Here is a 16,952-nt window from a genome sequence, read left to right as displayed (position 1 = left end):
CAGAATAAGAGGTAGGAATCTTCAACTATAACTCAAGACTTTTAACATTTCTGAGATGTTTAATATTAAAAATTTTGTCTTTCCTAGTTTTATACATAATCTTATGCCGCATATACCACATTATACAAACATGCGTACTGACATCGGTGCATATATTTCTGATAAATTATTTTTTGTGTGTGATAAGAAATATATCTTGGCTGAATTACCGTGTGTCTGTTAGTTTACGATGTTGCATTTTATTATGTCTCAGTCTTGTTCCATATAGCGTATGTGCTACTAATTTGTTACGGTAAAGAGTACATGTTTCCAGAATTTACTGTAAACATTGTTGATTTTTATGATTTCTATTTCCTAAGCAATTACACATCTATTACAGTTTTATTCGGTCAACTAAGTGTTTCGAGGAATTAATATCACTTGTGTGCAATTAACTATTTTCACTATTGTTTGACTAAACTATTAATCGACATATCTTGCGTCAAACTCGCGTAGAATACAGAACAGTGAAGAATGATATCATGGTACTCAATAACTGTAATGAGATATATATTTTCTCATTTTACATATTACTCTTTCTATTTGTCAAATATGTTTTACCCGCTTACATGTTTAGGATGTACATTATTTAGTTGAACACTTAGCAATTTTTTTTATATAACGGAATTATGGAGAATGCTTCAAATAAAAATTATTTTATTTAACAACATATATAAAGTAATAATAATAAGTAATTTTTGGCAATATTTTTTAAATAAAAATTAATAAACTTTTTTTTTATTCAAGAAATTTTTTTGTCGCTTATACCTAAAAGCAACAAAATAATAATATTTTGTGAACAAATATTGAATATCTCACTTTATATATTGCACATTACCTCTCTTTGTCTCGAATCTGTCATGAAATAACTTATAAAACTGGATATAATAACTAATAAAATGGATTGATTATTCTATAAAAAAATAAAACTATTATAAATAACATTAAAAAAAATAATTTATAATTGCTTTAAGTCACATTATATCTAGTTTTTAAATAAAATAACTTTTATTCGAAAGATTTATTTATTCTATTATTCTATAATTCTATTATTTAAAATAATAATTGAGTATATATTCACTTAAAACAAACACAATTCTCTTCAACATATTCTCTGCACATTTCCCTTACCGAGGCTGCACCTTCTAATGATCCCACAAACAATCCAGCAATATTTAAATTAAAAGCCTTGCTACCTCTTTGCAATATGAACAGTATCATCTTTTGTACATTTAAAGAAACTGCGTACCACTGAATATTGTATCTAAATGATGACAAATTAATAAGAATAATTAATAAGAAAATTTATTAATTATTTTTATCACGTACATGTTTATAACTGATCATGTTTATTTTTTGAATAATAGTAATTATGATCATTCTATTGATCTATCCATTCTTATTACCCGCATAACTAATACGTGTACGTGATTGTATGAATGTTTTTCTTACGCAGTATCAAACACATTATTATTATGATCCATAACTTCTTGCGCAATAAAGTTGGCCATTAATATAAACGTTATATAAATGCCCACGGTTACTAAGGGAAATAAAAGTTCCTCTACATCATTTCCGAATGACAGTGCCTGAAAAATCTGAATTACAAGTGTAATAATCTTAGTAAAAGCTGAGGATTTATTTTAAACGAAATTTCGAATTAAAATAGGTTGATGAAAAAAGGAGAGTCATTAAAGTTTTTTTTAGCCCCCTCAGGATTTTCGAAAAACAAATTTTTTTGTATTGCATAGGATTATTAAAAATAATCATTAAATGAGAAAAGGAAACTCGATTCTAAAGTAATCGATCCTATGATAAAATATATTTTAGATGCACATGAGAGAAAAGTTTTAAGACTTACTCGAAAAAAATTGAGACTTGCGCTTGCGACTGCAATTGCTAAGAGGCAGGAGAACATTACTTTAAATTTAGATATAGATGATTTTGAGAATCTTAGAAAGAAAAAAAGATCGTTACGCATACTTTCATCTGTTATCTATTAAATAATTAAATAGTCTGTTATCTATTAAATAATTAAATAATCTGTTATCTATTAAATAATTAAATCACCTCATAGCTTCGCGATGCATATCCACAGCACGAATTAATTTCTTGTAAATCAAATTCTTGTTTCGTAGAATACTCTCTTTTCGTAAAGTATCGATTGCCATTACTTGCTCGATACGATAACTGCAAACAATTCTTTTGCTATAATTTATATATGTATCTTTTTAATATATAGAAATTTATAAATTATGTATTTTATCTTTTTACTTGGCGATTCGAAACATTCCGCAGGCATACTGTAGATAGACTATAAATAATCCTCCTGTCGCTATTATTGTGATTATTCCTACGAATAGAGCCGTCAGTGTGTGGAATAAAATTAAATAGGAATATTTTTCTTGATCGACAAAATATTCGGTAACAAACAGAGGAGAACGTGGTTGAAAATCGTTTATAGGTAATAAACTATTGACAAGATACGGCCAATGTAGATACAAAACTGGACCGGGTGCAAGGAATACGACGCTCACTACAAAACGTTTAAAAATCAATAATATACACATTTGGTGAAAAGGTTTACTGTCAAAAATTATATTATGAAAAGCAATATTCTTACGTATTAATCCAGCTGTGTAGCGTTTTCCATAGTTGCCGTACTTTTTTATAATGGTGATTTCATTCTTATCCGTTAGCTCGTTATACATGTTTTGCAATTGCTCCAACAAACACTTCATCTGCCATTTTTATGCATTTTGTTATAAAATTTGGGAAATAGATATATTCATATTATATATGAACATTTTTTTCTCCAAAATGTATGTACATACACACGAATTCGATATGCTATATGTACTTACAACTTCAATATTAATATGAAACCAACTGTACAGAATAAGAAAATAAATATAAAATAATGCAGAAGAGAAAACGTTGATGAGAAGACTAGAAGTACATTTTGATGTTGCAAATGTTGTAAACTGTAAACAATAATTTATTATATTCAAGTTTTTTTTATTAATATGACTACTTTATTATTTGAGTATTTTTAGAGTACTGTATTTTTAGAGTACATATCTTGTAAATATAGTTCTCAAATGTATATGTATGTACATAATTTAATGAAAAATTCTTCTCTTACACAAATATAGTTTCATACAATTAAAAATTGAAAATTGTAGAAAGTATTTTTTTTATTTAAATTATTTATATTATATAATGTTGAATATATGTGGAGTACATATATTTATATGCACGTATGTTTATATCCAACGTTATACAATAATTATCATATTATGTTTATGATATTGTTACATTCAAACGCAAGACAAACAATCGTAACAAATAAAACTAATAATGAACTAATTTATTCATCGCTACATAACATAGATATATTTAAAAATAAAGACCTGAAATATTATACAAGTTATCAAAATGGTAAAAAATAAGATTAATTGAAATTGGACAAGTTTCGATTGGTGATAAGGCCACAGGCCAACCGCGAGTAACAGCATTCGATTAAGATTTATATGCAGACAATCGATGCAGATCATCACTCCACGAGTATCGAGATACGTTTGACAAATGCAGAAAAGATACTGGTTTATTTCCTTTTTTCCATTGGCCGATTGAATTACGCTATAGTTTCATTTTATTAAGATAATTTCGTAAATTCTAATACAAATTGCTTAATTTAATGTAAAAGTAGCGTAATTTATGTAATATATGTAATAACAATTTATGTGAGATCGAAACACTTGAAAATTTACCTTCCCTTGCGAAAGAAACTATAATTAGGCGATCGATTTTGACGACGGCGGAAATATAACATATGTTTATTTCCCATGGAGAATAATTTCCTGTAAAAATTTCTCTTGGCATCAAACCGCACATACGCATTTAACACTTTAAGTGCAGCGATGTATTTTAAAGCACTTTATTTTACTCCGTGCATTCGTAAATAATCCTCAATCCTACACAGCAGTATAACAATAGTTTCATTTACAACATCAATTATCAATTTATATATATTGGTAAATATACAATTTTTGTCAAAGAAATTATCGATTTATGCATATTTGTGGATTTTTCTAAACATTTTTATATTTTTATTTATATATTATGATTAACTATGATTTTTTATTATTTATAATTAGTTATGTTTTCTCCTGCGTAATAATTAGGAAAAAAAACAAATTATATTTGGAAGTTGCGCAAAAGTATTTCTTAATACTTTTGAAAGGCTTAAAATTCATATTAAATAATAAGATGATTAGAAATATAGAGGCGTATTTGGAATATAATAGAACTTGTTAAAAAGCTAAAAAGAGGTGGTTAAACAATTGATTTCACGTGGAAAGAAATTTAACAAGTGTTTATATTACACAGAGGCACATATATAAGGGGTAGCTTCTCGATCGAAGTCTGTGTAAACGTAATTATTTTGTGTCTAGTGACACGGTTTCACTTATCTCAGTCGTGTGCGTGCACTCGTGAGAAATGCTTCATCTTGAAGAGAAATGCTAGTTGATTCGATACGTATATATATCAATTTATCAATTATAAGAGTATTACCGAACATGAAATAAAAAACCGTAAACTATAATTCAGAAGTTTCAACACATTTCTTGTAGCATTTAATATTAAAAATTTTGTCTTTTAATATCAAAAAGTTTTGTACACATAATCTTATCCCACATATATGCCGCATTACACATACTAATATATATTAACATTGGTGAATATATATCTTAAAATATTTCTTAATAACATAAAGACTTACATCTTGATGGAATTACTGTGTGCTTTCGTTAGTTACTAATTATTATCAAAAAATTATTATCCAAAATTTACTAATAAATTCTTTATATGCATTTCTATTTCCTAAACAATTACATATCTATTATAGTATTAGTCATAGGTTTAATTAAGTGCTTCGTGGATAATAATTAATATTATATTTAGAGATCCAATTGGATATTTCTTCTATTGTTATTCGACTAAATTATTAATTTACCCATCTTGCGTCAAATTCGCGTCGAGTAAAGAACAGTGAAATATTCCGGTACTCACCAACTGTAATGGAATGTATATTCTTTCGTTTTATTTATTAAACATACTCTATTCGATATACGTTGTTTAATTTAATTAGTTTATATTATTTTATAATATAATTTATATATATTATATTATTTTATAATAGAGTTATAAAGATGTTTAAAGTAAAAGTTATTTTATTTAAGAAGATTCATATAATTATAGTAATATGTTTCTATTGTTATTTGACTAAATAATTAATTGACACATCTTGTGTCACATTCGCGTAGAGTAAAGAACGGTGAAATATGATATTAAAGTACTCAACAACTGTAACGGGACGTATTTTTATTTTATTTGTTACTCATTTTATTTGTTAAATATTTGTATTTTACGTTTTTATGATATAAATTGTTTTGTTTAAGTGTATACACACAATTATTCTTTAAGTAATAATTATAAAAAATGTTTATATTTATATTATTTGGTTTAAGAAGGTCTATATAATAATAATAATAAATAATTTTAAGATCTATGTAATGTGAAAATAAGCATTTTTGTATTCGAAATATTTTTTTCTCGCTCCCATATTTATAAAGACAACACAACTAACAATATCTTATGAACGACTATTGACAATTTCACAATATTGCATATTATCGAAATTCTCATAAAATACTTTACAAAATTGTAGTCTAAAGTAAATATATATTCATTTAACATATATATATATTTAATATAAAGTTTAAATTGATATATAATTTCGAAAACGAAATGATTGTAACTTGATTTCAAACATTGCAACATTCAGAAAAAAAATTAATGACATTTTATTATGTATTAATTCATATTAATTTATTCAACATTTCTCGATATCACATATTTTAATATTCAGAGTAAAAAATAAATTATAGGCGATTTGTATCTAGTCAATTTCTATCGAAAGATAATATATCTTTGCATTACTCTTGCATAGAATACATAACAGTGAAATAGGACATAGATGCTTTTGTTAGCTGCAAAGAAAAATAATTCTTCTATTACATTATTGATTTGTATCATTCTAAATCTGAATTTTAATTTATAACTCTTACCATGGTAAAACACTCTAAGGATGCCACAATCAGTCCGCCGATATTAAGATTTACAGTTTTGCTGCCTCTTAGTAATATAAAAAGTATTAACTTCTGTGCGTGTAATGGTGCTACATGCCATCGACTATTGTATCTATGAAAAAATTATTATTTAATAAAATAGATAAATATATAATTAACAATAAAGGAGATATGTAGAATATATTATATGTGTATATACACACAATTATGTGAATGCAATATCTACATCTTACGCTAAAAAGTATATGTGATTGTTATGATTTATAATTTCTTGGCCGGCATAGTTAGTTACAAACATATATAAAAGAATGATAAATACAAATATCACGTGTAATAAAAATGCTTCCTTATCTCCAAGCGATACACTTCGAAAAATCTAAAACATCATGTATGATTATTTTTCATATACAGGGTGTCCCATTTTAATGTATTAAGATTTCTCGAAAACTATGATAGATACGGAAAAATGTTTTAAACAAATGTTGTATGGTTCGGAGGGGGACATAAAAAGGTATCATTGATTTGACCTTGGGTGGCGTCGTTAAGGTCAGGTCAAGGTTACATCAATTTTTTTTTAAACGGAGCACCATTTTTATTCTAGAATCTAATAGCTGATAGCAAGAGCTTTTCAAAACACTATAGTGAAGTTCATTTTCATTAAGTACTTTTTAATAATTTATTAAATTTTAGTTATTACGAAATGATATATATGTATATTGCTCAACAATAAGTTTTAAGAATTCGAGAAAAAAACTTACTCCAAAAATATTCAAGCTCAAAGAAATCACACAAATTATTACTAATAAGAAGAAAGAACCTTTAAAGCTAGACGATAAAAGGTCGGTAAACCTTTAAGAGAAATAGAACACTATTACAATCAATACTATATATAATTGCTATCCCATTGGATACTAACTTTATAGCCTTGCAATGGATGTCGACAGCATCAATTATTTTGTTATAAATTATAGTTTGATCTTCCAGCTTAATATTGTCGAGTATATTAGTAGTCATTGCATTTTCGATGCGATAACTACGAATAATTTTTTTTGTAATTATACAGGATATATACAAAGAAATAACATTTTTTCGTATTTTTTGCCCTTATTTTAAATAAGAAATTGCGGATTCTGATATTTTTCATACAGAGAAACTAATCATAATAGTAATCGTTCGTTTCTTTAAAGTAATAATTATTTTTATAAATTTATACATTAAAGACGTGGCAAAATTTTTATACATATTTTAATATTGTTTCTTATGCGTTCAGAGTAAAAGTCCGGAGAAGGCTGGATTGAAGGAAGGACGTAACTATAATCCCGAAATCGGACGCTTTGTTGCGACTCGGGTCGAATAAACTTTGAGGCCCGAAAAATACATAAACAATTGTTCATCGCTATTTCTGTTTTCAAACGTTTGTCTGTGGTCTTTTTTCAGTGCTAAGAGAATCTAATATCTTTAATGTGGAACGGGATCAAATGCGACCTTCAGACTGAAAAGGGGTTAATGAACGGATATTTCATTAAAAATCTAAATATTCTAAAATATAATTTTTAATTTGTATACATAAAATTTTCAATTACTCTTTTCTCTTTTTATTCATGAAAAATATTGTAATTCTTGCATAATCAAAGAAATTAAGTTCTTTGATACTAAAAAGAAATACCATATTTTTATTTAAAATAAAATAAAAATACGAAATAATATTATTTACTTTTGGACATGCTGTATAATTTTTATACAAAATTACTAATACTGACATATTGAAAAAAAACCAACAAATAAAAAATTTATTATATTTTCATAATTATTCCTAAATACAATTTTTTTACCTTGCCATTCGAAATATTGCACATGCATATATAACGTATCCTAAGAGCATTGTTCCTGTTGCTGTCAACGTAGTTGCCCCTATACAAAAAACTATATTTTTATGCAGTAAAATTAAATAGAAATATTTTTCTCGATCGATAAAATACTCAGTCACGATTTGCATTGTCTGCCGTGGTTGAGACTCATTTATATGTGAATCAGTACCAAGAACCTGTGGCCAAATTGGCAGTACAGAAGTAGTAATTGCACCGCATAAAGCGAGCGCTAAGGACATTTAAAAGAAATAGTTACATAAACAGTAGTATGATATTTGTTTATGTTTCGAAATATATCGTTTCTGTATGTTTCAAGAAATATCGATATTCTTTTTAAAAACTTTATTACTTCAGTGTTTGTTTTCTCTAATATTTTTGCAACATGTTGATTATGTCAAATTTTGTACATTTTTAATGCAATAATATAATAATTACTTTCAATAATTAAACACATATAGAAATGTAAATATAAATATTTTCGTAATGCAATTTTTACAATTTTTTTATCTTATTAGAATTATGTGATAAACATATGTAAGGAAAGTAATCAGATTTAAAGCAATCAGAGTAATAAAAGTAATCAGATTAATTGAAATATTTGATTTGTATCCTGATCCTTGTAATAAGCTCAATTTTACGTGTAATAAGTGCTAAGAAATAATATCTTACATATAGATGTAAAATATTTCGCATTACTTCCATATTTTTCAAGAATAGCAATTTCGTTTTCGTCTTTTAACTCATTACAAATATTTTGAAGTTGCTCCAATAAACATTTTACCTATAATAATAAACATGATAATAATATTCAACATTGTCGTAAATTCACTAATTTGAATTATTGCGTCTAAAAATTTATTTATTTAGAAAAGTTGAACAAATTCGATGAGAATAATCAATTTACGTTATGAGCATTTATCCAAAAAGAACAGTATTTAATTACGTAAACACTACAAAACATTGCGGTAGAAAAAACTTTGATGATAAACTCAGGTGTGCATTCTGTAGTTATAAGCGCTGTGAGCTACAATCAATTAATTTAATAAAGAAATTGGAATTAAGAGAAACACTCTCTTTTATCTCAATTAACAAATAAAACTCTTTTACTTCATAACTTATATTAATTATAATAATTTAATAAAATATTTATAATTATTATTAACATTTTATCTTAATTAAATTTATTTAAATAATCTAATTATATTTAGAAATAAAAGCATTTGCTACAACTGATAAAATTCATATTAAATAATAATATTATTAAAAATATAGACGTACCTGGAATATAATAAAGCTTGTCAAAATGCTAAAGAATAAGAATATTTGAAAGCGAACGAATTTTGATTGCTGATAGGGCCATAAGCCAACCGCAAGTAGAAGAATTCTATTGAGATTAAAATATTGAGTCTTGACGCAAATCATCACTCTGCGAGCATTGAAGTGCGTTTGATCGCGAAAATGTCGACAAGGGTTCGCATATTCCTTTTTCTCTTACTTCAAGTTGGATATTCTTTAATTTTCTCACTTTCAGAATACATTTTTCCATATATTGCGTAATTTATAAATTAAAGATAATACAAAATAATAAAAGCAAAAATTTCTGTAATTTAACAATTTTATTAAACGATCGATTTCACGTGGTTCAAGAAATTTAACAAGTGTTTGCATAAGAAAAATATATAGAAGGGATAATTTATCGATCGAAGTCTGCGCAAGCGTAGTTGCCCCTCTTCCAGCGACGCGGTTTTACGTGCTTCAGTTTTGTGCGTGCACTCGTGAAGGATGTTTCGCGCTTTGGGGAGGAATATTAATAGATTCGTCATGCATGTGTATAGGCATATCAATTATAAAATTATTATCGGCGGAACATGAGATAAGAACTAAGCTATTGAATTATAACTTAGAATTTTCTTCGTTTTTCTTAGTATTTATTATAAAAAATTTCCCCTCTTTTCTTTGTATCCGTTTTGATGCAAAAAGAGAACTGATTTATTCTTTCCCAAATTTCTCTTTTTTTTGATCGAGCAATTGAGTTGTGCCATATATTTATTTTATTATCTTAAATTTTATGCAAACTAATTACTAACTAATTAATTTAATGTAATACTTAATTTAAGGTAAATTAAGTTAAGATAATTTTATCTTAAATTAAGTATTTTAAGACTAAATTGATATATAATACTCAAACGTTATGATTGTAACTTGATTTTATAAACATTGCAACAGAAAAAAAATCAATGATATTATAGTGTATTAATTAAATCGCTCAATATTTCTCCATATCATATATTTTACGTATTCAAAGTGAAAAGTAAATATTAAGTAAGTATTATAAACGATTTGTATTTAGCCAATTTCTATCAAGAGATAATGTATCTTCACATTACTCTTGCATAGAATACATAACGGTGAAGTAGGACATTGATAATTTTATTAGCTGCAAACAAAAATAATTCTTCTATTACATTATTGATTTGTATCATTCTAAATCTGAGTTGTAATTTATAACTCTTACCATGATAAAATACTCTAAAGATGCCACAACCAGTCCGCCGATATTAAGATTTACAGTTTTGCTGCCTCTTAGTAATATAAAAAGTATTAACTTCTGTGCGTGTAGTGGTGCTATATACCATCGACTATTGTATCTATGAAAAAATTATCATTTAATAAAATAAATAAATATATAATTAACAATATAATTAACAAAGGAGATATGTAGAATGTATTATATGTGTATATACACACAATTATGTGAATGCAATATCTACATCTTACGCTAAAAAGTATATGTGATTGTTATGATTTATAATTTCTTGACCAGCATAGTTAGCTACAAACATATATAAAAGGATAACAAACACAAATAACACGTGTAACAAAAATGCTTCCTTATCTCCAAGCAATGCACTTCGAAAAATCTAAAACATTACATGTGAGAGTAGTTATCATTTTTCATATATATAATATTATAAATTTATAAATTTGATAAAAAAAAAATCTGAGCGTGTGAATTTTTCGTATTTTTCACTTATAATTTTTTTTCTAACACTATTATTCTTTATAAAGAATAATTTATTCTTATAAAGAATAATTATATAAAGAATAGTTTATTCTTTATAAAAAATAATAATGTTAGAAAAAAAATTATAAGCGAAAAATACGAAAAATTCACTTGCTCAGATTTTTTTTCTATAAAATTTATAAATTTATAATTGCACTATGTGATATTTGTATTATCATTTTATTGCTTTCTGATTGTATTTTTGTCATTTACGAGTTCTTTGAATTTTATTTTATAAAATATTTTTTATACATGTTACATTGAACAATAAGTTTCAAGAATTCGAAAAAAAACATAAGTTTCAAGATTTTTGAGTAAAAACTTACTCCAAAAATATTCAGGCTCAAAGAAATCACGTTAATTATTTCTAATAAGGAGAAAGAGCCTTTAAAAGCAGTTGTTAAAAATTCGGAAAACCTTTAAGAAAAATGAAATGCAATTATAATGATCACTATGTAATTGCTACAGCATGCATACCAACTTTATAGCCTTGCGATGAATTTCAACAGCATCAATTATTTTTTTATAAATTATAGTCTGATTTTCCAGATTAATATTGTCCAGTATTTTAGTGGTCATTGCATTTTCGATGCGATAACTATGAATATAATTTTTTTCTATAATTATATAAGATATATACAAAGAAATAACATTTTTTCGTATTTTTTTGTTCCTATTTTAGATAAGAAATTACAGATTGAGATATTTTTCATATAGAGAGACTAATCATAATAATAATCATTCATTTCTTTAAAGTAGTATTTATTTCTTTAAAGTAGTATTTATAAAATTATATATTATATATATAAGATTAAAGATGTGGCAAAATTCTTATACATATTTCAATATTGTTTCTTATCTATTCAGAGTAAAAGTCAATGATCTGTTACATCTATATCCGGAGAAGAATAGATCGAAAGAAAGGCGTAACAATAATTCTGAATCGGACATTTTGTTGGGTGACTCGGGTTGAATAAATTCTTAGGCCCGAAAAGCACATAAACAACCGTTTATCGCTATTTCACCGTTTTCGAATATTCAGTGGCCTTCTTTTTCGATTAGAGAATCTAACATCTTTTATATAGGACGGAATTAAATGTGACGTTCAAAGAAAAGATTTTAATGAACGGACAAATATTTTATTAAAAATCTAAATTTATTCTAAAATATAATTTTTAATTTGTATAAATGATTTTATAATAATTATTAGGTTATTAATCTGGTTTGCATGCATGTACAGGGTGTTTCCGCAACATACACATCATTAAGTCGGGTTGCCTATCTGCCCAATCAGGGGCATGCTTTACTGGGCTCGCAGAATAAGATCAAAATGGGAATAAGAAAAAGGGAATCGGTTTTTATCACTCTATTATAATGAACAGTTGTGAAATTTAACAATATAAATAAAATATTCATTTAATAATAGATAAAATAATAATAGATATAATGACATAAATAAAATTTAATAAACAAATTTGGACAAATATAATGAAAAATATTTATGATGAAAAATATATTTGATTTTTGAATATAATAAATTATAAAAACCCGATATAATCACTATTTTCTTCTAAACATAGAGCAATCCTGCTGAAAACGTCTTTCACTTTTATCAGAAGGGTGATCTTTGATCATGGATCTTACGCCTATGGACCTTTTTATATGGAACATCTAAAAAAATAAAATATATCACACTCTGCCAGAAAATGCAGAAATTTTTAAAAATAGAATTCGTAATGCGTGTGCAGAGATCACTTCTCTCATGATAAGTCGCATGAAAAAAAATTTCATGCGCAGAATTGTTTTATGTTTAGAAGAAGATGATGGTTATATTGAACATTTATTATAATTTATTACATTTAAAGATAAAAAATATTTGTCATTATAAGTATATTTTATTATATTTATTTATTATATTTTTTACTATATTTGTTCAAATTAATTTATTAAATTTACGTTATTAATATATGTTAATATATATTAATATTTATTATTAAATATTATAATTAAATGTTATAATATGTTATTAAACAAATTTGTCAATTTGAAGAATTGAATATTTATATATATTATTATTATAAGTATATTATTAAAAATATATTACATATAAATATATAATATATATTATTAAATATATATTTTATCTATATTATTAAATTTCGCAATTGTTTACTATAATAAAATGATAAGATTTCAGCCCTTTCCTTACTCCCCATTGAACTCGCATTCTAATCTCATTCAGCAAGCCCAATAAAGTATGCCCCTGACGGTGGGCATCCCGACTTAATGATGTGTATGTTGCAGAAACACCCGTGTGTGCGCGCGTCAGTGTATGTATAATTACAATATGTATTTTTTTCAGTTAATTAAAAAGGTAAATGAGTAAGAAAGTGTTTGTGTATAAGGAAAGAATAAAATCGAGAATTTTATTTATTATAGATAGAAAAAGTGGGCATTACTGAGTTAGAAGATATGTGAGTAGATAAGTCGATACAGAATTAATTTATGTCTAAGAAAACTTACTTATATCATAGTTTCTATTTATTTAGAAGATATCGATGTGATCTTATCGATCTGTTTACAATTTGCTTCACGATTATTAATGTTGTCGACAAATGAATTGTTAAGGAAGTTATGTATTGTAGAAAAGACTATTTCGTCGAATGACTACTTTTTATCTCCACCAATCAAATTGTTGCAAAATCTCGAAGGAAAGAAATCGGCAGGATAGAATCGGTAGAACGTAACAGATCAATAAAATAAATATTATTTTGAAGTTTTCTCTATAAATCGAACAGAACTTGATATATATCACACATACATCTTTAGGGGATTGTTGTAGTTATGGCAACAATTTTTTAAAAGAATTAGATAAATTTTACTTTGAATCTATTGTATCGAATTTTAAAATAACGTTAAAATTTTATTGGTTTTGGAGTGGATACAGAAACTTTTTTTAAAAACTTTTGAAACTTATTGCAAAGTGTCATTAAACATTTTCAATTAATCTCTTTTCTCTACTTTTTCATAAAATATTCTTGCATCCAAATTAGAGCTCTTTGGTACTATTAAAAAATGCCATATTTTTATTTAAAATAGGATAAAAATACGAAATAATATTATTTATTTTCAGACCATGCTGTATAATTTTTATATAAAATTAGTAATATTAGTAATATTGACATATTAAGAAGAAAAACAAAAGATTTGCAATTATTTTCATAATTATTCCTAAATACAATTTTTTCACCTTGCCATTCGAAACATTCCACATGCACATATAATATATCCTACAAGTATTGTTCCTGTTCCTGTCAAGGTAGTTGCCCCTATACAAATAACTATGTTTTTATGTAGTAAAATTAAATAGAAATATTTTTCTTGATCGACAAAATACTCAGTCACGATTTGCACTGTCTGGCGTGGTTGAGACTCGTTTATATGTAAATCAGTACCAAGAACCTGTGGCCAAATTGGCAGTAAAATGGCAATAAATGCACCGCAAATAGCGAGCGCTAAGGACATTTAGAAGAAATAGTTACATAAACTGTTATTTGTTTATGTTTCGAAATATGTCGTTTCTGCATGTTTCAAGAAACATGGATTTCCTTTTTAAAAACTTTATTGCTTCAGTGTTGTTTTCTCTAATATTTTTGTAACATGTTGATTGTGAAATTTGGTATATTGTTAATGTAATAATATAATGATTACTCTCAATAATTAAACACGTATAAAAATGTAAATATAAATACTTTCGTATTGCAACTTTTATAATTTTTTTATTTTATTAGAATTATGTAAAATATACAGGATGTCCCGAAACTAACGCTTGATATTTTAAAGGCAGATTCTCTGCCAATTTAAAAACGATTTTTCCTCAGTGAAAATGTTGCGGCATTAATAGTTTTCGAGTTATAAACGATTGAAAATAAAGGGTTTTTCGCAAACTGAGGCTTATGGGAATAAAATATTAATAAAGTCACATTCTTTAGTTAATTTTAGATAGAGTTTACTTTAATAGAATTTTAATTTAAGGCTTAGTTAGAAAGATACATGATGAAAAAAATTGGGAATATGCAAAAAATAATGATCTCCCTCGACATTTTCGCTGAGGAAAAATCGTTTTTGAATTGGCCGGAGAATCTGCTTTTAAAATATCAAGCGTTAGTTTCGGGACACCCTGTATATAAAGAAAGTCAATCAAATTATAATCAAAGCAATCAAAATAATCAAATTAAATATGTTGAATGTTTAAATTAATTTTTTGAATATTTTATTGAAATATTTGGATTTCTATCGTGATTGTAATGAGTTCAATTTCACTTTAATATTTGATTGTAATAAGAAATAATATCTTACATATAGTTGTAAAATACTTTGCATTACTTCCATATTTTTCCATAATAGCAATTTCGTTTTCGTCTTTTAACTCATCACAAATATTTTGAATTTGCTCCAATAAACATTTTATCTATAATAATAACCATGTTAATAATATTCAACATTGTCTTAAATTCAACAATTTAAATTATTGCGTCTAAAAATTTATTTATTTAGAAAAGTTGAACAAATTCAATGAGAAGAATCAACTTACACTATGAGCATTCATCCAAAAAGAATAGTATTTAATTACGTAAACACTAAAAAACATTGCGGTAGAAAAAACTTTGATGATAAACTCAGGTGTGCATTCTGTAGTTATAAGCGCTGTGAGCTACAATCAATCAATTTAATAAAGAAATTGGATTAAAAGAAATACGCTCTTTTATCTCAATTAACAAATAAAACTCTTTTACTTCATAATTTATATATAATAGTTTAATAAAATATTTATAAATATTATTAACATTTTATCTGAAATAATTAAATTTATTTAAATAATCTAATTATATTTAGGAGTAGCATAAAGGCATTTGCTACAACTGAACCAAATGAACTTTATATTAAACAATAATATTATTAAAAATATAGACGTACCTGGAATATAATAAAGCTTGTCAAAATGCTAAAGAATAAGAATATTTGAAAGCGAACGAATTTTGATTGCTGATAGGGCCATAAGCCAACCGCAAGTAGAAGAATTCTATTGAGATTAAAATATTGAGTCTTGACGCAAATCATCACTCTGCGAGCATTGAAGTGCGTTTGATCGCGAAAATGTCGACAAGGGTTCGCATATTCCTTTTTCTCTTACTTCAAGTTGGATATTCTTTAATTTTCTCACTTTCAGAATACATTTTTCCATATATTGCGTAATTTATAAATTAAAGATAATACAAAATAATAAAAGCAAAAATTTCTGTAATTTAACAATTTTATTAAACGATCGATTTCACGTGGTTCAAGAAATTTAACAAGTGTTTGCATAAGAAAAATATATAGAAGGGATAATTTATCGATCGAAGTCTGCGCAAGCGTAGTTGCCCCTCTTCCAGCGACGCGGTTTTACGTGTTTCAGTTTTGTGCGTGCACTCGTGAAGGATGTTTCGCGCTTTGGGGAGGAATATTAATAGATTCGTCATGCATGTGTATAGGCATATCAATTATAAAATTATTATCGGCGGAACATGAGATAAGAACTAAGCTATTGAATTATAACTTAGAATTTTCTTCGTTTTTCTTAGTATTTATTATAAAAAATTTCCCCTCTTTTCTGTTGTATCCGTTTTGATGCAAAAAGAGAACTGGTTTATTCTTTCCCAAATTTCTCTTTTTTTTTGATCGAGCAATTGAGTTGTGCAATATATTTATTTTATTATCTTAAATTTTATGCAAACTAATTACTTAATTTAATGTAATACTTAATTTATCTTAAATTAAGTATTT

General features: G+C 25.9%; 4 protein-coding genes across 5 annotated transcripts in view; 1 reads left to right on the top strand and 3 right to left on the bottom strand.

Moving 5' to 3' along the window:
* Slob (Slowpoke binding protein) overlaps positions 1 to 16,952 on the top strand; it is a 357,719-nt gene that overhangs the window by 32,014 nt on the left and 308,753 nt on the right. The window lies entirely within an intron of this gene.
* On the bottom strand, positions 482 to 3,596 carry LOC145976119 (uncharacterized). Its single transcript, XM_083107094.1, has 9 exons — positions 3,453 to 3,596; positions 2,904 to 3,023; positions 2,663 to 2,780; positions 2,314 to 2,575; positions 2,110 to 2,241; positions 1,901 to 1,991; positions 1,492 to 1,637; positions 1,171 to 1,303; positions 482 to 535 (listed from the first exon to the last, which is right to left on the bottom strand). Exons 1-9 carry the CDS (start codon positions 3,594 to 3,596, stop codon positions 482 to 484), a joined length of 1,200 nt encoding a protein of 399 aa, XP_082963220.1.
* Positions 6,042 to 9,782, bottom strand: LOC145976120 (uncharacterized). The gene is made up of 9 exons (XM_083107095.1): positions 9,341 to 9,782; positions 8,967 to 9,086; positions 8,732 to 8,843; positions 8,027 to 8,291; positions 7,111 to 7,227; positions 6,953 to 7,043; positions 6,428 to 6,570; positions 6,174 to 6,306; positions 6,042 to 6,095 (listed from the first exon to the last, which is right to left on the bottom strand). Exons 1-9 carry the CDS (start codon positions 9,482 to 9,484, stop codon positions 6,042 to 6,044), a joined length of 1,179 nt encoding a protein of 392 aa, XP_082963221.1. The 5' UTR covers positions 9,485 to 9,782.
* Positions 10,389 to 16,805, bottom strand: LOC145976114 (uncharacterized). The gene is made up of 9 exons (XM_083107088.1): positions 16,104 to 16,805; positions 15,721 to 15,840; positions 15,486 to 15,597; positions 14,377 to 14,641; positions 11,608 to 11,724; positions 11,453 to 11,543; positions 10,841 to 10,983; positions 10,578 to 10,710; positions 10,389 to 10,499 (listed from the first exon to the last, which is right to left on the bottom strand). Exons 1-9 carry the CDS (start codon positions 16,245 to 16,247, stop codon positions 10,446 to 10,448), a joined length of 1,179 nt encoding a protein of 392 aa, XP_082963214.1. The 5' UTR covers positions 16,248 to 16,805; the 3' UTR covers positions 10,389 to 10,445.

Source organism: Camponotus vicinus, unplaced genomic scaffold (genome assembly GCF_025532165.1).
Source record: "Camponotus vicinus isolate PSW18456_S1 unplaced genomic scaffold, iyCamVici1.0 SCAF_8, whole genome shotgun sequence".
Classification (NCBI taxonomy): Eukaryota; Metazoa; Arthropoda; class Insecta; order Hymenoptera; family Formicidae; genus Camponotus; species Camponotus vicinus.
The sequence above is the reverse complement of the archived record's forward strand: the minus strand, read 5'-3'. Positions and strand labels throughout refer to the sequence as shown.